At 47.7% G+C, this 19,374-nt stretch overlaps 1 protein-coding gene across 1 annotated transcript in view; it reads left to right on the forward strand.

Annotated features, from left to right (window-relative positions):
• The window catches only part of SEZ6L2 (seizure related 6 homolog like 2), a 47,501-nt gene that overhangs the window by 23,713 nt on the left and 4,414 nt on the right, over positions 1 to 19,374 (forward strand). Inside the window, exons 6-13 of the mRNA XM_075318574.1 lie at positions 4,507 to 4,692; positions 5,555 to 5,723; positions 5,805 to 5,968; positions 11,423 to 11,617; positions 14,094 to 14,232; positions 18,098 to 18,294; positions 18,508 to 18,702; positions 18,778 to 18,969. Of these exons, the coding sequence (XP_075174689.1) occupies positions 4,507 to 4,692; positions 5,555 to 5,723; positions 5,805 to 5,968; positions 11,423 to 11,617; positions 14,094 to 14,232; positions 18,098 to 18,294; positions 18,508 to 18,702; positions 18,778 to 18,969 (1,437 nt within the window). The remainder of the gene's footprint in view (positions 1 to 4,506; positions 4,693 to 5,554; positions 5,724 to 5,804; positions 5,969 to 11,422; positions 11,618 to 14,093; positions 14,233 to 18,097; positions 18,295 to 18,507; positions 18,703 to 18,777; positions 18,970 to 19,374) is intronic.

Consider the following 19,374-nt stretch of genomic DNA (forward strand, 5'->3'; position numbering starts at 1 on the left):
AGTATTATAGTAGTTATATTCTTGTATATAGGAGCAGTATTATAGTAGTTATATTCTTGTATATAGGGGGCAGTATTATAGTAGTTATATTCTTGTACATAGGGGCAGTATTATAGTAGTTATATTCCTGTACATAGGGGCAGTATTATAGCAGTTATATTCCTGTACATAGGAGCAGTATTATAGCAGTTATATTCCTGTACATAGGGGCAGTATTATAGCAGTTATATTCTTGTACATAGGAGCAGTATTATAGCAGTTATATTCCTCTACATAGGGGCAGTATTATAGTAGTTATATTCTTGTACATAGGGGGCAGTATTATAGCAGTTATATTCCTGTACATAGGGGCAGTATTATAGCAGTTATATTCTTGTACATAGGAGCAGTATTATAGCAGTTATATTCCTGTACATAGGGGCAGTATTATAGTAGTTATATTCTTGTACATAGGGGGCAGTATTATAGCAGTTATATTCTTGTACATAGGGGCAGTATTATAGCAGTTATATTATTGTATATAGGGGGCAGTATTATAGCAGTTATATTCCTGTACATAGGGGCAGTATTACAGCAGTTATATTCCTGTACATATGGGCAGTATTATAGTAGTTATATTCTTGTACATAGGGGCAGTATTATAGCAGTAATATTCTTGTATATAGGGGGCAGTATTATAGCAGTTATATTCTTGTACATAGGAGCAGTATTATAGCAGTTATATTCCTGTACATAGGGGCAGTATTATAGCAGTTATATTCCTGTACATAGGGGCAGTATTATAGTAGTTATATTCTTGTACATAGGGGGCAGTATTATAGCAGTTATATTCCTGTACATACGGGCAGTATTATAGCAGTTATATTATTGTATATAGGGGGCAGTATTATAGCAGTTATATTCCTGTACATAGGGGCAGTATTACAGCAGTTATATTCCTGTACATAGGGGGCAGTATTATAGTAGTTATATTCTTGTATATAGGGGGCAGTATTATAGTAGTTATATTCCTGTACATAGGGGCAGCATTATAGTAGTTATATTCTTGTACATAGGAGCAGTATTATAGCAGTTATATTCTTGTACATAGGGGGCAGTATTATAGTAGTTATATTCTTGTACATAGGGGGCAGTATTATAGTAGTTATATTCTTGTACATAGGAGCAGTATTATAGTAGTTATATTCTTGTACATAGGGGCAGTATTATAGCAGTAATATTCTTGTATATAGGGGGCAGTATTATAGCAGTTATATTCCTGTACATAGGGGCAGTATTATAGCAGTTATATTATTGTATATAGGGGGCAGTATTATAGCAGTTATATTCCTGTACATAGGGGCAGTATTATAGCAGTTATATTCCTGTACATAGGGGGCAGTATTATAGTAGTTATATTCCTGTACATAGGGGCAGCATTATAGTAGTTATATTCTTGTACATAGGAGCAGTATTATAGCAGTTATATTCTTGTACATAGGGGGCAGTATTATAGTAGTTATATTCTTGTACATAGGGGGCAGTATTATAGTAGTTATATTCTTGTACATAGGAGCAGTATTATAGTAGTTATATTCTTGTACATAGGGGCAGTATTATAGTAGTTATATTCTTGTACATAGGGGCAGTATTATAGTAGTTATATTCTTGTATATAGGGACAGTATTATAGTAGTTATATTCTTGTATATAGGGGCAGTATTATAGTAGTTATATTCTTGTATATAGGGACAGTATTATAGTAGTTATATTCTTGCACATAGGGGCAGTATTATAGTAGTTATATTCTTGTATATAGGGGCAGTATTATAGTAGTTATATTCTTGTACATAGGGGCAGTATTATAGTAGCTATATTCTTGTACATAGGAGCAGTATTATAGTAGTTATATTCTTGTACATAGGGGGCAGTATTATAGTAGTTATATTCTTGTATATAGGGGCAGTATTATAGTAGTTATATTCTTGTACATAGGGGCAGTATTATAGTAGTTATATTCTTGTACATAGGGGCAGTATTATAGTAGCTATATTCTTGTACATAGGAGCAGTATTATAGTAGTTATATTCTTGTACATAGGGGGCAGTATTATAGTAGTTATATTCTTGTACATAGGGGCAGTATTATAGTACTTATATTCTTGTACATAGGGGCAGTATTATAGTAGTTATATTCTTGTATATAGGGGCAGTATTATAGTAGTTATATTCTTGGACGTAGAGGGCAGTATTATAGAAGTTATATTCTTGTACATAGGGCCAGTATTATGGTAGTTATATTCTTGTACATAGGAGGCAGTATTATAGTAGTTATATTCTTGTACATAGGGGCAGTATTATAGTAGCTATATTCTTGTACATAGGAGCAGTATTATAGTAGTTATATTCTTGTACATAGGAGCAGTATTATAGTAGTTATATTCTTGTACATATGGGCAGCATTATAGTAGTTATATTCTTGTACATAGGGGCAGTATTATAGTAGGTATATTCTTGTACATAAGGGGCAGTATTATAGTAGTAATATTCTTGTACATAGAGGCAGTATTATAGTAGTTATATTCCTGTACATAGGCGGCAGTATTATAGTAGTTATATTCTTGTATATAGGGGGCAGTATTATAGTAGTTATATTCTTGTACATAGGGGCAGTATTATAGTAGTTATATTCTTGCACATAGGGGCAGTATTATAGTAGTTATATTCTTGTACATAGGGGCAGTATTATAGTAGTTATATTCTTGTACATAGGGGCAGTATTTTAGTAGTTATATTCTTGTATATTGGGGGCAGTATTATAGTAGTTATATTCTTGTACATAGGGGGCAGTATTATAGTAGTTATATTCTTGTATATAGGGGCAGTATTATAGTAGTTATATTCTTGTACATAGGGGGCAGTATTATAGTAGTTATATTCTTGTAAATAGGGGGCAGTATTATAGCAGTTATATTCTTGTATATAGGGGCAGTATTATAGTAGGTATATTCTTGTACATAGGGGACAGTATTATAGTAGTTATATTCTTGTACATAGGGGCAGTATTATAGTAGTTATATTCTTGTACATAGGAGCAGTATTATAGTAGTTATAATCTTGTACATAGGGGCAGTATTATAGTAGGTATATTCTTGTACATAAGGGGCTGTATTATAGTAGTAATATTCTTGTACATAGAGGCAGTATTATAGTAGTTATATTCCTGTACATAGGAGCAGTATTATAGTAGTTATATTCTTGTACATAGGGGGCAGTATTATAGTAGTTATATTCTTGTACATAGGGGGCAGTATTATAGTAGTTATATTCTTGTATATATGGGGCAGTATTATAGTAGTTATATTCTTGTACATAGGGGCAGTATTATAGTAGTTCTATTCTTGTACATAGGGGCAGTATTATAGTAGTTATATTCTTGTACATAGGGGCAGTATTATAGTAGTTATATTCTTGTACATAGGGGCAGTATTATAGTAGTTATATTCTTGTATATTGGGGGTAGTATTATAGTAGTTATATTCTTTTACATAGGGGGCAGTATTATAGTAGTTATATTCTTGTACATAGGAGCAGTATTATAGTAGTTATATTCTTGTACATAGGGGCAGTATTATAGTAGTTATATTCCTGTACATAGGGAGCAGTATTATAGTAGTTATATTCTTGTACATAGGGGGCAGTATTATAGCAGTTATATTCTTGTATATAGGGGGCAGTATTATAGTAGTTATATTCTTGTACATAGGGGGCAGTATTATAGTAGTTATATTCTTGTATATTGGGGGCAGTATTATAGTAGTTATATTCTTGTACATAGGGGGCAGTATTATAGTAGTTATATTCTTGTACATAGAGGGCAGTATTATAGTAGTTATATTCTTGTATATTGGGGGCAGTATTATAGTAGTTATATTCTTGTACATAGGGGGCAGTATTATAGTAGTTATATTCTTGTACATAGGGGGCAGTATTATAGTAGTTATATTCTTGTACATAGAGGGCAGTATTATAGTAGTTATATTCTTGTACATAGGGGGCAGTATTATAGTAGTTATATTCTTGTATATTGGGGGCAGTATTATAGTAGTTATATTCTTGTACATAGGGGCAGTATTATAGTAGTTATATTCTTGTACATAGGGGGCAGTATTATAGTAGTTATATTCTTGTACATAGAGGGCAGTATTATAGTAGTTATATTCTTGTATATTGGGGGCAGTATTATAGTAGTTATATTCTTGTACATAGGGGGCAGTATTATAGTAGTTATATTCTTGTACATAGGGGGCAGTATTATAGTAGTTATATTCTTGTACATAGAGGGCAGTATTATAGTAGTTATATTCTTGTACATAGGGGGCAGTATTATAGTAGTTATATTCTTGTACATAGAGGGCAGTATTATAGTAGTTATATTCTTGTACATATAAGACATGGCTGATGTCGCACAATACTGTTAGGGTTATGGTTGTCATTGGAGAGGTGATTGCGGTTCTTTTTCTTTTCAGCCTATGTCTTGAGCTGTATGTTTCCACTCCGACCTGAAAATGGTGAGGTCACGGTCACAGACCTCCATCCTGGAGGATCCGCCAACTTTCACTGTGCTCCTGGTTTCACACTGAAAGGTGCAGATTCCCTTGTCTGTCTCAACATCACCCGCCCTCAGTGGAGCGGAAAACCTCCAATCTGTACAGGTGAGAAAATAGAGGAGGGATACATAAAGTCCTGCACCAGGATCAGTAATGTAATGTATGTACACAGTGACTGCTCCAGCAGAATAGTGAGTGCAGCTCTGGAGTATAATACAGGAGGTAACTCAGGATCAGTAATGTAATGTATGTACACAGTGACTGCACCAGCAGAATAGTGAGTGCAGCTCTGGGGTATAATACAGGAGGTAACTCAGGATCAGTAATGTAATGTATGTACACAGTGACTGCACCAGCAGAATAGTGAGTGCAGCTCTGGGGTATAATACAGGAGGTAACTCAGGATCAGTAATGTAATGTATGTACACAGTGACTGCACCAGCAGAATAGTGAGTGCAGCTCTGGGGTATAATACAGGAGGTAACTCAGGATCAGTAATGTAATGTATGTACACAGTGACTGCACCAGCAGAATAGTGAGTGCAGCTCTGGGGTATAATACAGGAGGTAACTCAGGATCAGTAATGTAATGTATGTACACAGTGACTGCACCAGCAGAATAGTGAGTGCAGCTCTGGGGTATAATACAGGAGGTAACTCAGGATCAGTAATGTAATGTATGTACACAGTGACTGCACCAGCAGAATAGTGAGTGCAGCTCTGGGGTATAATACAGGAGGTAACTCAGGATCAGTAATGTAATGTATGTACACAGTGACTGCACCAGCAGAATAGTGAGTGCAGCTCTGGAGTATAATACAGGAGGTAACTCAGGATCAGTAATGTATGTACACAGTGACTGCACCAGCAGAATAGTGAGTGCAGCTCTGGAGTATAATGCAGGATCAGTGCAGGTTATAGTGAGGTGACATTACCTGGCGTACCATACTGTTCTATGTCTTGTGTAGCGACCTGTGGCGGTGTTATACGTAATGCCACCGTCGGACGCATCGTCTCTCCTGACGTTACTACGCATCACGGGAATAACTTGAGCTGCCATTGGTTGATTGAGGCGTCCGAGGGGCAGCGGCTTCACCTGCACTTTGAGCGGGTGTCACTGGACGAGGACAATGACCGGTGAGTTTTGGTCGCCCCCAATATCTCCAGCTCTCTGGTTCTCATGTATATATTCTTATGTGACCCCTCTGTCCCCCCCAGGTTGGTGGTTCACTCTGGAAGCTCCACGTTGTCCCCCCTCATCTATGATTCCGATATAGATGATGCCCCGGAGAGGGGTCTCCTGAGTGATGCTCAGTCCCTGTATATTGAGCTGGTGTCTGAGAATCCCGCCGTCCCCCTGCTCCTCAGCCTGCGCTATGAAGGTGACTGTATATATATTCCTTGTACTATTCTTTCTCCGGTTACATCCGAAGCTGCGGTTCCATCTCCAGCGCTTGGCTGTAACATTCTCATCTGACTGATGCACACCCTGCACCTTAGGGCAGACGCTGATCCAGCCGGGAGCGTCAGAAGCAAGGCGCGAGGTCCTGAGAGCTAAGGCTATGTGCGCACGCAGCGTGTTTAAGCGCTTCATACTTACCAATTCACCGGGGCAGCTGTCGCGCTGCTGCGGCCGCTCATTCTTCTTCCCAGGCCTCTCATTAGGCTCATACATATTCACTGCTTTCCCCGCCCACTGGCGTCTGTGATTGGTTGCAGTCAGACGAGCCCCCACACTGAGTGACAGCGTGTCTGAGGCTTCCAATCACAGACAATGGTGGGCTGGTGGGCGGGTCTATATCGTACAGTAAAATAAATAAAAAAATTGGCATAGGATCCCCCCATTTTATGATACCAGCACAGATAAAACCTGACAGCTGGGTACTGGTATTCTCAGGCAGGGGATACCCATGGTTATTGGGCACCCCCCAGCCTAAAAATATCAGCCTGCAACCCCTGGAATTGCCGCATCCATTAGATGCGACAGTCCCGACACTTTACCTGTATCTTCCCAATTGCCCTGGTGCGGTGGCAATCGGGGCAATAATGGGTTAATGGCAGCCCATCGTAGCCACTAAGTCCTAGATTTGTGATGGTAGATGTCTATGAGACCCCCATCACTAATCTGTAAGGGAAAAGAAATAAACACAAACACCAAAATAATCCTTTATTTGAAATAAAAGATAAAAAGCCCCCTCTTTCAATACGTTATTAACCCTAAAAGCACCCCTGCCGATCCGCTGTAATCCACACGAGGTTTCACGACACTTCCATCTCTGCTACATCTGAAGCTCACAGCGAGCGCCATAGAACATGACTGCCTGCTGTGAGCTCCACGCAGCGACTGAAGTGAGCCGTGCGATGAGCGGTGACGTCATTCAGGTTAGCCGTGGCCACAGCTGGAGTCCTTCACCTGAGTGACATCACCGCTAATCACGCTGCTCACTTCAGTCGCGGCCTTATTTGCTGTCACAGGTGAAGGACTGAAGTCACCGCTGTCCGTGCGGCTCCCTTCAGTTGCTGCGTGGAGCTCACAGCAGGCAGTCATGTTCTATGGCACTCGCTGTCAGCTTCAGATATGTAGCAGAGGTGGAAGCGTCGTGGGACCTCGTGTGGATTACACCAGACCTACAGGGTTATTATGGGGGTTAATAAAGAGGTGAAAGAGGGGGCTTTTTGTCTTTTATTTCAACTAAAGGATTTTTTGGGGGGTTTGTGTTTACTTCCACCTACAGATTAGTGATGATGGGTCTCATAGACACCTCCCATTACTAATCTAGGGCTTAGTGGCAGCTGTGGTCTGCCATTAACTCCTTATTACCTTAATTGCCACTACCAGGGCAATGGGAAGAGCCAGGTCCAGCTCCAGAATCGGCGCATCTAGTGAATGCGCCACTTCTGGGGTGGCTTTGGGCTGCTATTGTTAGGCTGTAAAGGGCCAAAGAATCATGACCCTTCCCACCCTAATAATATCAGCCCCCAGTTGTCTGCTGTACCTTGGCAGGTTTTATAAAAATAGAGGAACCCCACGTCATTTTTTTTTACCAAAAAATAGATAAAAAACACAGCTGGCTAAGCTAGCTATCGCTCTATCTATCCAGCTATTCTGTTATTTATTTCTCTCTATTCTATATGTTCTTTCTATCTATCAATAGATTTAACTTAAAAAACAGCAAAAACACGGCAAAATGCATGCATTTTTTGGATGCGTATTTGCGGTAGGTGCGATTTTTTTGGGGCCAAAAATGTACATCTTTGTGGTCATCACAAAGATGCAGCGTGCGCACATAGTCTAACAGCAAGGCAGCAGGACTATGCGAGGTCCTGAGAGCTAACAGCAAGGCAGCAGGACTATGCAAGGTCCTGAGAGCTAACAGCGAGGCAGCAGGACTATGCGAGGTCCTGAGAGCTAACAGCGAGGCAGCAGGACTGTGCGAGGTCCTGACAGCTAGCAGCGAGGCAGCAGGACTGTGCGAGGTCCTGAGAGCTAACAGCGAGGCAGCAGGACTGTGCGAGGTCCTGAGAGCTAACAGCGAGGCAGCAGGACTGTGCAAGGTCCTGAGAGCTACCAGTGAGGCAGCAGGACTGTGCGAGGTCCTGACAGCTAACAGCGAGGCAGCAGGACTTTGCGAGGTCCTGAGAGCTAACAGCGAGGCAGCAGGACTGTGCGAGGTCCTGAGAGCTAACAGCGAGGCAGCAGGACTGTGTGAGGTCCTGAGAGCTAACAGTGAGGCAGCAGGACTGTGTGAGGTCCTGAGAGCTAACAGCGAGGCAGCAGGACTGTGCGAGGTCCTGAGAACTAACAGCGAGGCAGCAGGACTGTGCGAGATCCTGAGAGCTAACAGCGAGGCAGCAGGACTGTGCGAGGTCCTGACAGCTAGCAGCGAGGCCGCAGGACTGTGCGAGGTCCTGAGAGCTAACAGCGAGGCAGCAGGACTGTGCGAGGTCCTGAGAGCTAACAGCGAGGCAGCAGGACTGTGCAAGGTCCTGAGAGCTACCAGTGAGGCAGCAGGACTGTGCGAGGTCCTGAGAGCTAACAGTGAGGCAGCAGGACTGTGCGAGGTCCTGAGAGCTAACAACGAGGCAGCAGGACTGTGCGACGTCCTGATAGCTAACAGTGAGGCAGCAGGACTGTGCGAGGTCCTGAGAGCTAACATCGAGGCAGCAGGACTGTGCGAGGTCCTGAGAGCTAGCAGCGAGGCAGCAGAATTGTGCGAGGTCCTGAGAGGTAACAGGGAGGCAGCAGAATTGTGCGAGGTCCTGAGAGTTAACAGTGAGGCAGCAGGACTGTGCGAGGTCCTGAGAGCTAACAGCGAGGCAGCAGGACTGTGCAAGCTCCTGAGAGCTAACAGCAAGGCAGCAGGACTGTGCGGGGTCCTGAGAGCTAACAGCGAGGCAGCAGGACTGTGCGAGGTCCTGAGAGCTAACAGCGAGGCAGCAGGACTGTGCGAGGTCCTGAGAGCTAACAGTGAGGCAGCAGGACTGTGCGAGGTCCTGAGAGCTAACAGCGAGGCAGCAGGACTGTGCGAGGTCCTGAGAGCTAACAGCGAGGCAGCAGGACTGTGCGAGGTCCTGAGAGCTAACAGCGAGGCAGCAGGACTGTGCAAAGTCCTGAGAGCTAACAGCGAGGCAGCAGGACTGTGCGAGGTCCTGAGAGCTAACAGCGAGGCAGCAGGACTGTGCGAGGTCCTGAGAGCTAACAGCAAGGCAGCAGGACTGTGCGAGGTCCTGAGAGCTAACAGCGAGGCAGCAGGACTGTGCGAGGTCCTGAGAGCTAACAGCAAGACAGCAGGACTGTGCGAGGTCCTGAGAGCTAACAGCGAGGCAGCAGGACTGTGCGAGGTCCTGAGAACTAACAGCGAGGCAGCAGGACTGTGCGAGGTCCTGAGAGCTAACAGCGAGGCAGCAGGACTGTGCGAGGTCCTGAGAGCTAACAGCGAGGCAGCAGGACTGTGCGAGGTCCTGAGAGCTAACAGCAAGGCAGCAGGACTGTGCGAGGTCCTGAGAGCTAACAGCGAGGCAGCAGGACTGTGCGAGGTCCTGAGAGCTAACAGCAAGACAGCAGGACTGTGCGAGGTCCTGAGAGCTAACAGCGAGGCAGCAGGACTGTGCGAGGTCCTGAGAACTAACAGCGAGGCAGCAGGACTGTGCGAGGTCCTGAGAGCTAACAGCGAGGCAGCAGAATTGTGCGAGGTCCTGAGAGCTAACAGCGAGGCACCAGGACTGTGCGAGGTCCTGAGAGCTAGCAGCAAGGCAGCAGAATTGTGCGAGGTCCTGAGAGTTAACAGCGAGGCAGCAGGACTGTGCGAGGTCCTGGGAGCTAACAGCGAGGCAGCAGGACTGTGCGAGGTCCTGAGAGCTAACAGCGAGGCAGCAGGACTGTGCGAGGTCCTGAGAGCTAACAGTGAGGCAGCAGGACTATGCGAGGTCCTGAGAGGTAACAGCGAGGCAGCAGGACTGTGCGAGGTCCTGAGAGCTAACAGCGAGGCAGCAGGACTGTGCGAGGTCCTGAGAGCTAACAGCGAGGCAGCAGGACTATGCGAGGTCCTGAGAGGTAACAGCGAGGCAGCAGGACTGTGCGAGGTCCTGAGAACTAACAGCGAGGCAGCAGGACTGTGCGAGGTCCTGAGAGCTAACAGCGAGGCAGCAGAATTGTGCGAGGTCCTGAGAGCTAACAGCGAGGCACCAGGACTGTGCGAGGTCCTGAGAGCTAACAGCGAGGCAGCAGAATTGTGCGAGGTCCTGAGAGTTAACAGCGAGGCAGCAGGACTGTGCGAGGTCCTGGGAGCTAACAGCGAGGCAGCAGGACTGTGCGAGGTCCTGAGAGCTAACAGCGAGGCAGCAGGACTGTGCGAGGTCCTGAGAGCTAACAGCAAGACAGCAGGACTGTGCGAGGTCCTGAGAGCTAACAGCGAGGCAGCAGGACTGTGCGAGGTCCTGAGAGCTAACAGCGAGGCAGCAGGACTGTGCGAGGTCCTGAGAGCTAACAGCGAGGCAGCAGGACTGTGCGAGGTCCTGAGAGCTAACAGCGAGGCAGCAGGACTGTGCGAGGTCCTGAGAGCTAACAGCGAGGCAGCAGGACTGTGCGAGGTCCTGAGAGCTAACAGCGAGGCAGCAGGACTGTGCGAGGTCCTGAGAGCTAACAGCGAGGCAGCAGGACTGTGCGAGGTCCTGGGAGCTAACAGCGAGGCAGCAGGACTGTGCGAGGTCCTGAGAGCTAACAGCGAGGCAGCAGGACTGTGCGAGGTCCTGAGAGCTAACAGCAAGACAGCAGGACTGTGCGAGGTCCTGAGAGCTAACAGCGAGGCAGCAGGACTGTGCGAGGTCCTGAGAGCTAACAGCGAGGCAGCAGGACTGTGCGAGGTCCTGAGAGCTAACAGCGAGGCAGCAGGACTGTGCGAGGTCCTGAGAGCTAACAGCGAGGCAGCAGGACTGTGCGAGGTCCTGAGAGCTAACAGCGAGGCAGCAGGACTGTGCGAGGTCCTGAGAGCTAACAGCGAGGCAGCAGGACTGTGCGAGGTCCTGAGAGCTAACAGCGAGGCAGCAGGACTGTGCGAGGTCCTGAGAGCTAACAGCGAGGCAGCAGGACTGTGCGAGGTCCTGAGAGCTAACAGCGAGGCAGCAGAATTGTGCGAGGTCCTGAGAGTTAACAGCGAGGCACCAGGACTATGCGAGGTCCTGAGAGCTAACAGCGAGGCAGCAGGACTGTGCTGCAGCTCCGGATGTGACTGAGTGTTAAAGGCTCAATATGGCTGACGAGTCCTCGCCCTGTGCTGCTGGGAGTAGTAGTCCATCCGGCCTCTGGCGGCCTCTCACTTACTGTCCTTCCTCTCCAGTGTTCTCGGAGACTCGATGTTACGAGCCGTTCCTGGCCCATGGCAATTTCAGCACCACGGACCCCCTCTTCTCTCCGGGGACCCTGGTCTCCTTCTCATGTAATGCGGGGTACATGCTGGAACAGGGGCCCCCCGTCATAGAGTGTGTGGACCCCACCGACCCCCACTGGAACGAGAGCGAGCCCGTGTGCAAAGGTAAGAGACCCCCACCTCTGCCATACTGACCCTGCACTCCACAGCACGCCGAGGGGTCAGCGGGCGTTACCCCCAGAGCGGAGATAAGTAGCCATCATCCCTCTGTGCCCCATGTCTGACCCCCCATCGCAGGCCGCCACCCTGTGCCAATCTGTGCCGCCAGTACGGTCAGCAATGTGTCACTGGTTATACTGGGTTCTGAGCGGCCCCCAGATCTCAGGACGGGTGAGGGGACGCGGGGTGACCGTCTGTCAGGGCCGTAGTGTTAGGCCACCTAGGGGCGCCATGCCCCATTCAGGGTCCTGCACCCGATGACGGTTTTCCGCACGTACCTCACCGCGTGCGAGGCGTGAAGGCGGGGGGGGGGCTGACAAGTTTCTTAGCAATTTCCAGTTGCCATGGTAACTAATGTAGGGCTCCCGATTAACTCTTACTCGACTAGAAGAGATGAAAGCAAAAAAAAAACCCCTCAACATTATATCAGAAAAAAAGTCCTAATGTCAGAGAGAGCCGCCCCGTGTGGCCCCAAAATGTCAGTGCTGTGTACCGGAAATATCACTGTGGCAATATCCGTACCCCGAGTGTCAGTGGCAATATCCGTACCCCGAGTGTCAGTGGCAATATCCGTACCCCCAGTGTCAGTGTCAATATCCGTACCCCCAGTGTCAGTGGCAATATCCGTACCCCGAGTGTCAGTGGCAATATCCTGTACACTCAGTGTCAGTGGCAATATCCGTACCCCGAGTGTCAGTGGCAATATCCGTACCCCCAGTGTCAGTGTCATTATCTTGTACCCCCAGTGTCAGTGGCAATATCCGTACCCCGAGTGTCAGTGGCAATATCTGTACCCCGAGTGTCAGTGGCAATATCCGTACCCCGAGTGTCAGTGGCAATATCCGTACCCCCAGTGTCAGTGGCATTATCCGTACCCCCAGTGTCAGTGTCATTATCCTGTACCCCCAGTGTCAGTGGCAATATCCGTACCCCCAGTGTCAGTGGCAATATCTAAACCCCGAGTGTCAGTGGCAATATCCGTACCCCCAGTGTCAGTGGCATTATCCGTACCCCCAGTGTCAGTGGCAATATCTGTACCCCCAGTGTCAGTGGCAATATCTGTACCCCGAGTGTCAGTGGCAATATCCGTACCCCGAGTGTCAGTGGCAATATCCGTACCCCCAGTGTCAGTGGCATTATCCGTACCCCCAGTGTCAGTGGCAATATCTGTACCCCCAGTGTCAGTGGCAATATCCGTACCCCGAGTGTTAGTGTCATTATCCTGTACCCTCAGTGTCAGTGGCAATATCCGTACCCCCCAGTGTCAGTGTCATTATCCTGTACCCCCAGTGTCAGTGGCAATATCCGTACCCCGAGTGTCAGTGTCATTATCCTGTACCCCCAGTGTCAGTGGCAATATCCGTACCCCGAGTGTCAGTGGCAATATCCGTACCCCGAGTGTCAGTGTCATTATCCTGTACCCCCAGTGTCAGTGTCATTATCCTGTACCCCCAGTGTCAGTGGCAATATCCGTACCCCGAGTGTCAGTGTCATTATCCTGTACCCCCCAGTGTCAGTGGCAATATCCGTACCCCGAGTGTCAGTGGCAATATCCGTACCCCCAGTGTCAGTGGCAATATCTGTACCCCAAGTGTCAGTTGCAATATCTGTACCCCGAGTGTCAGTGGCAATATCTGTACCCCGAGTGTCAGTGGCAGTATCTGTACCCCCAGTGTCAGTGGCAATATCCTGTACACCCAGTGTCAGTGGCAATATCTGTTCCCCCACTGTTAGTGGCAATATCCGTACCCCGAGTGTCAGTGGCAATATCTGTACCCCAAGTGTCAGTTGCAATATCCTGTACCCCCAGTGTCAGTGGCAATATCTATACCCACAGTGTCAGTGGCAATATCTGTACCCCAAGTGTCAGTGGCAATATCTGTACCCCGAGTGCCAGTGGCAATATCTGTACCCCGAGTGTCAGTGGCAATATCCTGTACCCCGAGTGTCAGTGGCAATATCCGTACCCCGAGTGTCAGTGGCAATATCCTGTACAACCAGTGTCAGTGGTAATATCTGCATAGGTAAAGATGGTTGACCTTGGGGAGATCAACATCTCCCAGTGGTACAGTGGCAATATCCTGTACCCCCGGTGTCAGTGGCTATATCTGTACCCTGAGTGTCAGTGGCAATATCCTGTACCCCCATTGTCAGTGGCAATATCTGTACCCCGAGTGTCAGTGGCAATATCTGTACCCCAAGTGTCAGTGGCAGTATCTGTACCCCAAGTGTCAGTGGCAATATCCTGTACCCCCAGTGTCAGTGGCAATATCTGTACCCCGAGTGTCAGTGGCAATATCTGTACCCCGAGTGTCAGTGGCAATATCTGTACCCCAAGTGTCAGTGGCAATATCCTGTACCCCTTTATTGATCAGATGTATATAACAGACTGTACTTTGTGGCGTCTTCTCTCTTTTCTCAGCACTGTGTGGAGGAGAGATCTCTGAACCAGCCGGGGTGATCCTGTCTCCTGATTGGCCCCAGAATTATGCAAAGGGCCAGGACTGTGTATGGGGAATCCATGTGCAAGAGGACCGGAGGGTGCTGCTGGAGATAGAAATGTGAGGAATCTGGGGTCTAATTTCTACAGCTATGATCCACACATAATGCACAGACCACACATACAGTTGAAATCAGAAGTTTCCCTCCGCTCTCTATAAAGACACATCTGCAGGTTTTTCCCTTCTTTCTTTATAAAGACATATAGCGGAGGGAAAAACCTGCAGATGTGTCTGTATAGAGAGCAGAGGGAAAACCTGCAGATGTGTCTGTATAGAGAGTGGAGGGAAAACCTGCAGATGTGTCTGTATAGACAGAGGAGGGAAAACCTGCAGATGTGTCTGTATAGAGAGTGGAGGGAAAACCTGCAGATGTGTCTGTATAGAGAGCGGAGGGAAAACCTGCAGGTGTGTCAGTATAGAGAGCGGAGGGAAAACCTGCAGATGTGTCTATATAGAGAGCGGAGGGAAAACCTGCAGATGTGTCTATATAGAGAGTGGAGGGAAAACCTGCAGATGTGTCTGTATAGAGAGCAGAGGGAAAACCTGCAGATGTGTCTTTATAGAGAGCGGTGGGAAAAACCTGCAGATGTGTCTGTATAGAGAGCGGAGGGAAAAACCTGCAGATGTGTCTATATAGAGAGCGGAGGGAAAAACCTGCAGATGTGTCTGTATAGAGAGCGGAGGGAAAAACCTGCAGATGTGTCTGTATAGAGAGAGGAGGGAAAAACCTGCAGATGTGTCTGTATAGAGAGTGGAGGGAAAAACCTGCAAATGTGTCTTGATAGAGAGTGGAGGGAAAAACCTGCAGATGTGTCTGTATAGAAAGCAGAGGGAAAACCTGCAGATGTGTCTTGATAGAGAGTGGAGGGAAAACCTGCAGATGTGTCTGTATAGAGAGAGGAGGGAAAAACCTGCAGATGTGTCTGTATAGAGAGAGGAGGGAAAACCTGCAGATGTGTCTGTATAGAGACTGGAAGGAAAACCTGCAGATGTGTCTGTATAGAGAGCGGAGGGAAAACCTGCAGATGTGTCAGTATAGAGAGCGGAGGGAAAACCTGCAGATGTGTCTATATAGAGAGCGGAGGGAAAACCTGCAGATGTGTCTATATAGAGAGCGGAGGGAAAACCTGCAGATGTGTCCGTATAGAGAGCAGAGGGAAAACCTGCAGATGTGTCTTTATAGAGAGCGGTGGGAAAAACCTGCAGATGTGTCTGTATAATGAGCGGAGGGAAAAACCTGCAGATGTGTCTCTATAGAGACCGGAGGGAAAAACCTGCAGATGTGTCTGTATAGAGAGTGGAGGGAAAAACCTGCAGATGTGTCTGTATAGAGAGTGGAGGGAAAAACCTGCAGATGTGTCTTGATAGAGAGTGGAGGGAAGAACCTGCAGATGTGTCTGTATAGAAAGCAGAGGGGAAAACCTGCAGATGTGTCTTGATAGAGAGTGGAGGGAAAAACCTGCAGATGTGTCTTTATAGAGAGCAGAGGGAAAACCTGCAGATGTGTCGGTACAGAGAGCGGAGGGAAAAACCTGCAGATGTGTCTGTATAGAGAGCAGAGGAAAAACCTGCAGATGTGTCTGTATAGAGAGCGGAGGGAAAACCTGCAGATGTGTCTGTATAGAGAGCGGAGGGAAAACCTGCAGATGTGTCTGTATAGAGAGCGGAGGGAAAACCTGCAGATGTGTCTGTATAGAGAGCGGAGGGAAAACCTGCAGATGTGTCTATATAGAGAGTGGAGGGAAAAACCTGCAGATGTGTCTGTATAGAGAGCGGAGGGAAAAACCTGCAGATGTGTCTGTATAGAGAGCGGAGGGAAAACCTGCAGATGTGTCTATATAGAGAGCGGAGGGAAAACCTGCAGATGTGTCTATATAGAGAGCGGAGGGAAAACCTGCAGATGTGTCAGTATAGAGAGCGGAGGGAAAACCTGCAGATGTGTCTATATAGAGAGCGGAGGGAAAACCTGCAGATGTGTCTATATAGAGAGCGGAGGGAAAACCTGCAGATGTGTCTGTATAGAGAGCAGAGGGAAAACCTGCAGATGTGTCTTTATAGAGAGCGGTGGGAAAAACCTGCAGATGTGTCTGTATAATGAGCGGAGGGAAAAACCTGCAGATGTGTCTCTATAGAGAGCGGAGGGAAAAACCTGCAGATGTGTCTGTATAGAGAGTGGAGGGGAAAACCTGCAGATGTGTCTGTATAGAGAGTGGAGGGAAAAACCTGCATATGTGTCTTGATAGAGAGTGGAGGGAAAAACCTGCAGATGTGTCTGTATAGAAAGCAGAGGGGAAAACCTGCAGATGTGTCTTGATAGAGAGTGGAGGGAAAAACCTGCAGATGTGTCTTTATAGAGAGCGGAGGGAAAACCTGCAGATGTGTCGGTACAGAGAGCGGAGGGAAAAACCTGCAGATGTGTCTTTATAGAGAGCAGAGGAAAAACCTGCAGATGTGTCTGTATAGAGAGCGGAGGGAAAACCTGCAGATGTGTCTGTATAGAGAGCGGAGGGAAAACCTGCAGATGTGTCTGTATAGAGAGCGGAGGGAAAACCTGCAGATGTGTCTGTATAGAGAGCGGAGGGAAAACCTGCAGATGTGTCTGTATAGAGAGCGGAGGGAAAAACCTTCAGATGTGTCTGTATAGAGCGCGGAAGGAAAACGTGCAGATGTGTCAGTATAGAGAGCGGAGGGAAAACCTGCAGATGTGTCTATATAGAGAGCGGAGGGAAAACCTGCAGATGTGTCTATATAGAGAGCGGAGGGAAAACCTGCAGATGTGTCTGTTTAGAGAGCAGAGGGAAAACCTGCAGATGTGTCTTTATAAAGAGCGGTGGGAAAAACCTGCAGATGTGTCTGTATAATGAGCGGAGGGAAAAACCTGCAGATGTGTCTGTATAGAGAGCGGAGGGAAAAACCTGCAGATGTGTCTGTATAGAGAGTGGAGGGAAAACCTGCAGATGTGTCTGTATAGAGAGTGGAGGGAAAAACCTGCAGATGTGTCTTGATAGAGAGTGGAGGGAAAAACCTGCAGATGTGTCTGTATAGAAAGCGGAGGGAAAACCTGCAGATGTGTCGGTACAGAGAGCGGAGGGAAAAACCTGCAGATGTGTCTGTATAGAGAGCAGAGGAAAAACCTGCAGATGTGTCTTGATAGAGAGTGGAGGGAAAAACCTGCAGATGTGTCTTTATAGAGAGCGGAGGGAAAACCTGCAGATGTGTCGGTACAGAGAGCGGAGGGAAAAACCTGCAGATGTGTCTGTATAGAGAGCAGAGGAAAAACCTGCAGATGTGTCTGTATAGAGAGCGGAGGGAAAACCTGCAGATGTGTCTGTATAGAGAGCGGAGGGAAAACCTGCAGATGTGTCGGTATAGAGAGTGGAGGGAAAACCTGCAGAGGTGTCTATATAGAGAGTGGAGGGAAAACCTGCAGATGTGTCTATATAGAGAGCGGAGGGAAAACCTGCAGATGTGTCTGTATAGAGAGCGGAGGAAAAACCTGCAGATGTGTCGGTATAGAGAGCGGAGGGAAAACCTGCAGATGTGTCTGTATAGAGAGTGGAGGGAAAAACCTGCAGATGTGTCTGTATAGAGAGTGGAGGGAAAACCTGCAGATGTGTCTGTATAGAGAGCGGAGGAAAAACCTGCAGATGTGTCTGTATAGAGAGCGGAGGGAAAACCTGCAGATGTGTCGGTATAGAGATTGGAGGGAAACTGAGGGTGTACGCTGTATATAATGCACAGACCACGCACACATGATACTCACATATTGCACATGATACATATCCGGTGTGATACTGACAGAGTACACATGATACTCACATATTGCACATGATACGGCTGTGACCCGCCCGTTCCATTATACCGCCACATCTGCCCCATACCCGCCGGCTGCCATACTGACCTCTTCCTGCCTTGTTCCGTGCAGACTGAACATCCGCCGCAGTGATGCGCTGACGGTCTATGACGGTGATGACCTCACCGCGCGGGTCCTAGGACAGTACATGGGGGTTCACCAGCGGTTTAACCTCTTCTCTTCCGCCAATGACGTGACCCTACAGTTCCAGTCTGACCCCAACGACCCCGTGTTCAGCCTGAGCCAAGGATTCATCATCCACTTCAAAGGTAGAGCTGGCCCCTGACCGGGCCCCCCGTCCACCACTCATTGCTTTACGTGAGCGCAGCTCTGGATGTGACTGGAGCATAGACCTGGTGTTGGAGGAGTCAGGTTCTCTACGCCTCGGTCTTCTCGTGGGTTCCTGGGTCTGATTTCGGCCTCCTCGCTGTTTCTCTACATCCACGTGACGCACAGTTCCAGATCTTTCCTCTTCCCCCTAGAGGTGCCACGGAACGACACGTGCTCGGCCTTACCCGAAATCCAGTCCGGGTGGAAGACGTCCTCACACCCCGATCTGATCCGCGGCACAGTGGTGACCTATCAGTGTGAACCCGGGTATGACATCATCGGATCGGACATACTGACCTGCCAGTGGGACCTGTCCTGGAGCAACGCGCCTCCCACCTGCGAAAAGAGTGAGTGACGGAGCCCGCCATTGCCCCTAATACCTGGGGCCCCCCTGGGATGACCCCGTCTCATTTTCTCCATAGTCTTAAACTGCGCTGACCCCGGAGAGATCGCAAACGGCGTCCGCAGAGCCTTCGACCCTCGCTTTCCCATCGGCTCTCACGTCCACATTTCCTGCAATGAGGGCTACACGCTGGAAGGCAGCGAAATCCTGACCTGCTACAACCGGGACACTGGAACCCCCAAATGGAGCGACAGGATCCCTAAATGTGTCCGTAAGTAACATAAGCAAAGCGACGGAGGCGATATCCAGCTCCACAAGTCTCCAATACAGGGGTGAAAAGTAAGTGCACCCTACATGCAAAGCTGCAATCCCCCCTGATTGGCTGAAAATAATCACCTTTCACGGCCTCCTCATTATAATAGAGGCGACGGCCATCGTTAAAGGGGTAACCTCATGTTGTTACATTGCTGTATTAGAAAGCACGAAAATAAGCAAGTTTGCAATTGACCTGATTTTTCTATCTGCTGTTATTCTCTTGCTGTGGGAGCTTTTGTCTTTCATAGTGTACAGCTTGTTTTCAAACAGCTCAGCCGCTAATGCCAGCCCAGACCAAAGAGTGCGCAGGAGAAGAGTTAACTGATGTGGGAGCTTTTGTCTTTCATAGTGTACAGCTTGT

Source organism: Anomaloglossus baeobatrachus, chromosome 7, assembly GCF_048569485.1.
Source record: "Anomaloglossus baeobatrachus isolate aAnoBae1 chromosome 7, aAnoBae1.hap1, whole genome shotgun sequence".
Classification (NCBI taxonomy): Eukaryota; Metazoa; Chordata; class Amphibia; order Anura; family Aromobatidae; genus Anomaloglossus; species Anomaloglossus baeobatrachus.